Source organism: Monopterus albus, unplaced genomic scaffold (assembly GCF_001952655.1).
Source record: "Monopterus albus unplaced genomic scaffold, M_albus_1.0 scaffold74.1, whole genome shotgun sequence".
Classification (NCBI taxonomy): Eukaryota; Metazoa; Chordata; class Actinopteri; order Synbranchiformes; family Synbranchidae; genus Monopterus; species Monopterus albus.
In genome coordinates, this window is record NW_018127954.1 from 379,515 (window position 1) to 386,609 (window position 7,095).

General features: G+C 42.3%; 1 protein-coding gene across 1 annotated transcript in view; it reads right to left on the minus strand.

Moving 5' to 3' along the window:
• Positions 1 to 420: 420 nt before the first annotated feature.
• The window catches only part of slitrk2 (SLIT and NTRK-like family, member 2), an 8,409-nt gene continuing 1,734 nt past the window's right edge, over positions 421 to 7,095 (minus strand). The window contains 1 exon segment of the mRNA XM_020605915.1: positions 421 to 7,095. This exon segment is cut by the window's right edge and continues 52 nt beyond it. Coding sequence (XP_020461571.1) covers positions 5,245 to 7,095 — 1,851 coding nt within the window. The 3' untranslated portion in view covers positions 421 to 5,244.

A 7,095-nucleotide genomic window follows, 5' to 3' on the forward strand; every position in this document is an offset into this window, starting at 1 on the left:
TCTGTGTCAGGCACTATAATATGTAGTTACATCCATAAATGCTGCTTAAAACTATACTGTGCCAAAAAGAAGCCCTATGTCAACAGTGTTCAGAAGTACAGTCGAGTGCTCTGGGCTTGGAGGCAACTGGGATGGACCATCACACAGTGGAAACGTGTACTGTGGAAAGATTAATCAATATTTCAGGTCTTTTTTGGAAGGAATGGACACAGTGTGCTCTGGACCAAAGAGTCCAAAAGCCAGGGTCTGTCATGGTCTGGGGTTGTGTCAGTGCCATTGGCAAAGGTAAATGAGTGTTTATTTTGAACAAAGAATACAATTGATGAGGTATCAAATGAAGTAATGTGCTGCTGCTTTGTTTTCTATGTAAAACAGGACACAGATGATTTACACATCACTATTTTCAGTTTTAATTTTGATTTTACATACTGTCCCAACTTTTTCTGATTTTGTGTTGTATATAGGATTGCAGCAATTGGAAGCAAAATGATTAAAATTATAAGTGTGAAAAGCTGTCATCACATACAACATAATGCACAGCATCACAAAACGCTCACAAATTCACACACGTACACATGCACACTTTCAGGAAAGGCCCTAGAAAAGCCTATTATAAATCAACTCAAAGCAACAGTCCTTATGCTTCAAAGTCATCTCTGAATTGCTTATCCTCACTTTGAGCCACACAGTAGGAATACCAATTTATACTACTTTATCATATCAGCCCAAGAGAGGGACCGAAAGATGGTGGACAGCGTTAGCTATGGGGTGAGAGAGGCACACAGGCAGTGCAGGACAGCCAACACATTTTCCACAAAATACCTCTTCATACATTTTAATGTTATCTAAGAAGAAAAAAGAGAACTTCTCTGCAATGATACTGACGTCCACACATACAGTATATGAATCTACGTATGGATGCATTCGCTCAGTCACTCACTCATTCACACGCAGTCCCAGGGCTGCAAGATAAGAGAGGAGAGTGTTCTGAAGAGAAAGCTTCCTCATTGGTGTGCAAGGCTGCACATGTTCCAACCCTCCCTTATATCCCCTGTGTGTGAGTGAGAGTGTGTGTGCATGTGAGCGCTCCCTCTCTCTCCTTCACTGCCACTAAAAAGACACAGAGGACCTATTGTGCCCAAGGAAGGAAAATCACTCCATTTTCAGAAAAGGAGAGGAATGAACAGCTCTCTCTCGCTCGCACTCTCTCTCTCTCTCTCTCTCTCTCCTTCCGTTCATCTCTCCTGACCTCTCTCGCTCCTTCCTTCTCTTTCTGTCTCTCCCCCCCTTGCTCTTTCTTCTCCCCTCCCATTCACACAGCAGCTGAAATGGCGAGGCTTGGTAAAAAAGAAGCCCACATGACGGCATTCACAGCTTTGCTTACCGCAGCATCTCCTGTGCTTGCTGTGCGTCTTTGCACCAGAAACCATGGATGAAAGAAACTTGATACGGTATCTAATAGGAAAAAAAGCTGCGGCTCTAAGGGGCCCCAGGTACATACATAAAAGGAAAAAGAACAAAAGGGAACATGTAGTGAAAATACCGGGGTTTTGTGCAGCAGAACAACATTACAGTAGAATGCTTTTTTAGGTGCTCAGACATGCAGCATCTGGAACCTAGTTTTCTCCAAAACTCTGCTTACTGAGTATAACTACCTGGTCATAATAGGTTATTGAAATAATCTATCATGGAATAAGTGTAAACCAGGAGGGACTTGCTGATGTAAATGGCCCAATTCTTACTGGATGGATGGACATGGATGTGCCTCTGCAGGCTGAAACAGCAGATGTGATGACGGGAAAAGCCCACTATCTGTGATTTCAGTATAAAAAACAATAAATGTTTTTTGTGTTATTTTTGTAGTTTTGTCCATCATTCATGATGCTAAGGATAACATCAAACTGGTTGCAAAAGAAAAAAAAAAACAACCCTATCTGATATGATGAGTAAGCAAACAGGAGAATTATCATTATCAATCAATGATAACAGACTGCAGTTGTACACATACTGCCGCAAGTCTACAGAACACACAATAAATCTAAGCTGGTTTATATGTACTGTTAAATGACAAAATAAAATATACTCAAAAATACTTGATTACTGAATTGCTCTTAATGGACATTATTTTCCCATAAAGCACTGCACAAAATGGAGGAGCTGCTCAGAGCTGGGTGAAATTCAAAAGTTGCTGTCTGATTGGCACGTGCTGGTGCACCCAACAAGTCACCTCCTGTTAGTATAAAACACTTGTTTATGTAGATGTTGTTATAAACTAGCTGCAAAAACTACAACATATAGTATTTTCTGGATACAGATAGAGTGCACAGCAATAAGGAACTGGGACACACTGTGTAACAACATGTTATTACAGACATTTTTTTCTGTTTTAAATCCAAATGAAGTGGCTTCGATTATCTGAGTAAACTGTTGGTTTGTTTACAACCTGTACAACTGTGTAGCTGCTCATTTCTTGTTCAATTCAGACTGTTTTTAGGATGTTGTCATGCTCTGAAATGTCCATAGTCTGTTTGGGTACATTAAGTCCACAACTGTTAGAAATAATAGAAAACTATGAAAACAAAAATCAAGGTGGAATAAAGGAGATTTTGTTTCCACTGAACAGAGATAATTTGCTAAAAATCCCTTTCACGTGGCCAGTTGACATCACCTAATTTGATTCACAGGCAAAGCCACACATCCACAAATGCAGCACAGCTTAACTCAAGGACCACCTGTACCAGCTTTTTCATCACTTTAAATTTCATCTCACCTCCTGAGGAGAGAGCACTTAGGAAGGCTGCAAGATGCAGTCCAACACTCTGGAAAAAAGCCTGTAAATTGACCTTAAGATTTTTTTAAACTGCACTGCAACAGAATCAGGTAGCAACTGAAACCAGAAAAACCAGCTTACATCCAACACGCGGGGATGCCCCGGAGCTCACATAGACCTTTTTCTTTTTTTTGAGAAACAAATTTCAGCAAAAACAATATGACACACTTCTCACTAAGCCTAAATGCCACCACGAGAAGGCACATTTGTCTGCTACCTCAGTTTCAGAGAAGCTGACTCGTTCGCCTTCTTTGCACAGAGTTCTTCACAGGACCCAGCCACCAGCTTGGAACGAGTCCTTGTTGCCAGCAACATTTCAGCACCTTGGACAGCTACACAATAGCCGGTGGAGATCCAGCAGGGGGAAAAAAAACGTGGACAAAAGACAGAGGAGGAGGTGGGCTGGGCCATGGACACAGAAAAAAAAAAGGGGGGGGGGAGAGATTTGGCCACTGGTATGCCATTCACAGAGCATACAAAGAGTCAATGTCAACCAGAGTTGAATGGCAGAAACAGAATTAGCATTAGAGCGGGTTCATCATGTCACACAGCTGCAGGGAGGAGGACAGGCCCATAAACACACAGGGGATAATGATATGCACACATATGCACAGACATGTGGCAGCGTCGAACGGCAGATTGTGGAGAAGCAGTGTATTTTACGAGAAATGATCTCGAGCACAGTCAGCACTCTTATTGCTTCAGACTCTTTCCTTTTACTGCTTATTCACAACAGCAATTCACTATTGTCACTCGCTATACTACTTATAATTCTTCTCCCCTGTAAAATTAAAATTCTCAAGAAACAGCACAAAACAACAGCCTACATAAGTAGTGTCCCTTTTTGAACAGCGGAACGCTGGAGTATTTCTTCAGAAATTGCTTCTAGCAAAGTCAGTACTCTCCATCCTGCAGACAACCTTCTATTTTCAAAACAGGCACATTTTCTATTACTGCTTATCCACAAGGGACTATGTGCTACTGTTAATTGCTACACTAATGACAATTCTTCTCTCCTGTAAGATTACATTCCCCAAAAAGGAGCAGCTGTTTACGACTGGCACATTTTTCAGTCTACATACGTCTCTTGAGGCAAAACTATTTTTTAGACAATGCAAACACTTTACAGCCCTCAGTGATATTCTTATACATCCTTGTTCCCGTTGAAGAACATATTGTCCCTCTACATCACATATTACCACTGTCTGTATAATATCAGAATGGATAGAGAGATGATTTTGGGAGGCAGGAGTGGAAATTTGGAGAAAACCTTGAAATGCTATGTCAGTTTTTTTTGGGGGGGGGGCATGGAAGCAATGGCCATCATTCTCCTCAGAAGGAGCAGAAAGCACCCCACCTCGTCAATCATTAGAAGGCCCATCACATTTTGCTGGAGAGAAGAGGAGGAGCTGCAGGCGAGCTCTAGTTTCATTTTCTCTGGCTCCCCCCCACACACATTAGTGCAGTCCACAGCACACAGCATCATCCAAAAATAATCATGCACAGTTTAAACAAAATTTACCTCAAGCTCAGGAATTTGACAAAGTGCTTCAATGAAAATTTAATGGCGCAATTTCGCCACACTGTATTGCTCCCCTATAGCATACAATGTTGTCTATAAGTTGTACATCTCCAAAGACACTTCATATTGAAAGCAAAATGACATGATTCCCCCTGTCAAGAATTCACACACCAATTCACACTCAGTCTCAAGTTCACTTTTGTCTTTTTAAATGGATATATAAGACTTCTATTTTACATAAAGATTTGATTTTTTAAAATACAACACTTTCAAAAAAAAGGAACATTTCCATGTTGCAGAGAGAATTGTTGATAAAATATTTGAGTGCAAAGGCACTTTCTGGAGTAAGCAGAGTTAAGATTTTGCCGCTTGTTGGATGTTGAAAAGGTTTTCTTCTGTGGTTTTAACACTCACACTCACCATTTATGTGTGTATGCTAAGTATGTACAGGAATGTCTCATCTGGAGCATTTTCTCTTCTACAAAGAATAATTATTTCATACTTAGTGTTTTTCACAGGGAAAATCAAGACAGTTTTATGAAAAGCACAAAGCCATATTTGTACACAGTTTGCCCATTCTATACCTGCACTCATCAAAGTCTTTTAGAATTTCATTTTTTCAAAAAGAAGAAATAATTTATACCTTCCAGGAGAAAATAGATCTGCATAATAATATACTTCACTTTTTATACTCCTTTTTATACATCTTGAAAAGGTAAAAGAGAAGAAAAAATGAGGAGAAAAAAGACAACATAAGCTTCAGTTTGCTTCAAGTCCATCATGTAGGATTCAACACAGATAAGATAGATATATAGAGAGGGCTATTATTACAGCATGATTATTATGAATGCTGCACAGAACTCGGAGAGGGGAGGGGGCCATTGTCGCTATCTTACAGTTGGCTCATTGCAGTCTGTTTCTCCAGAACCTCCAGGTAGTCGGGTTCTGTTTTTAGCTTTCCAGGGAGCAGAAGCGGATGCTCGTTGTTTTTGGAAGGGTTTTCGGCCCCATAGTATTTCCTGGGGGTTCCGTACAGCACAGTTTTGTTCAACCTGTCCTGGTTGGTGACATGCCGCCGGGCTGTCGCAGCCTCGTAGGGGGGCACAATGCAAGGTCTCTTAGGTAAAGTGCAAAAGTTGTAAGTGAAAGGAGGGGCACCTGCAGCCGTGGGAAGTTCTTTGTTGGGCCTCTCCCCTAAGTTTTGATACAACATCTCAGGAGGCTCTGGAGTGGTCAGACCACATGATGTTGGTGATTTATCCATAAAATCCACTGTGCTGATGGTGTAGGCCCTTGGGCTATGGGCGAGAATGTCATCCTTTTTTGAGTCCAGGGGCCCAAAGCTGAGCTCCTTCAGGTTGCGGTAATACGCCACCTGTTCGCCATCTTTCTGCATATAAATAGGGTTTTGGCACATGGAGCCAACAGGTGGGGGGATATAGTTATAAACGTGGCTTTCAGAGGTTTTGTCTTGTGTCGGTTCAGGAGTGTAGGAGCCATATTGCACTTGGAAAGAATTGAGATCTAAGTTGTTGACACCTGTGGGCACATGTTCCACCCCTTTGCGGCGTTTCAGAACAAAAACAAACAGTCCTGCACCAAAGCACACAGAAAGGATGAAAACAACAAGAAGTCCAAGAATCAGGACTGAGAGAGGGACCTCAGGGTGTAACTCAGGGGTGAGCAGTTTGGATTCAGTGGGGCTGACGGGGCTAAAGGCGGAAGAAGAAGAAGAGGAGGAAGAAGGAGAAGAAGGAGAAGAAGAAGAAGAAGGAGAAGAAGAAGAGGGGGTGGTGGCTTCAGTGCCAGGGCTTATTATTGTAGGGGCTTTTGTAGGGGGTGCAAGTTGTGGTGGGGGCACCTCGCTAGGCTCAGGGCAGATGGCTTCATTGCGAAGTGAGCGCAGCAGGCGGCCTGCATGTTTCGAGGGTGAATCACAAGTGATTTCATTAACCACCACACTGGTACTGGACAGCTCCATCCAGTTTTTGAGTGCCACTATGTCACAGGTGCAGTCCCAGGGATTCTCCTGCAAGTCAATCTGAATAAATGCTGAAAGCTGGTCTAGAACACCTTTAACTGGAAGGTAGGAGAAATGATTATTCCGGAGGTTGAGTCTTGTTAGCATGGTTCCACCAAAAACATTGTCTGGGAGCGACCTTAACAGGTTATTATTCAGAAACAGCAACTGTAGGTTGTGCAAAGAATTGAAAGTTTGGGGTAAAATGTCTTTGATGATGTTATATTCCAAATATAGATACTGAAGTGACTGCAGACCAGCAAAAAGTGGTTGAGAAAGCAATTCAATGTAATTTCCATTCAGATAGAGCCGTCTGAGGTTAGTCAGATTCTCAAATGCACCCTCCTGAATCACTGCTATTCTGTTATTTCCTAAATGGAGCAGCTCTAGTGAGCTGTACTCAGTCAGATCAGTTCTGTAAATCACTTGTAAGTAGTTACCAGTCAGATGGAGTTTCTTTGGATAGGATGGTTTGGGGTTCAGCTCACTGATGTTATGCAACTTCCGCTCTTGGCAATTTATGTTTAATCCGCTGTCTGGGTTTTGTGATGTGCACACACATACGCTGGGACACAACATGGGCACAGGGGAGCGCGTCTGGTAAACCATTATAGGCCCAAAGACATGTTTGTCCTTTGTGAAGCGAGGGGTGGGTCTGTAACGCATTTTGGGAGGGCGGGAAGCTTTTGGGACACGGGTGGGGGTGATAATGCCAGGGTGGTA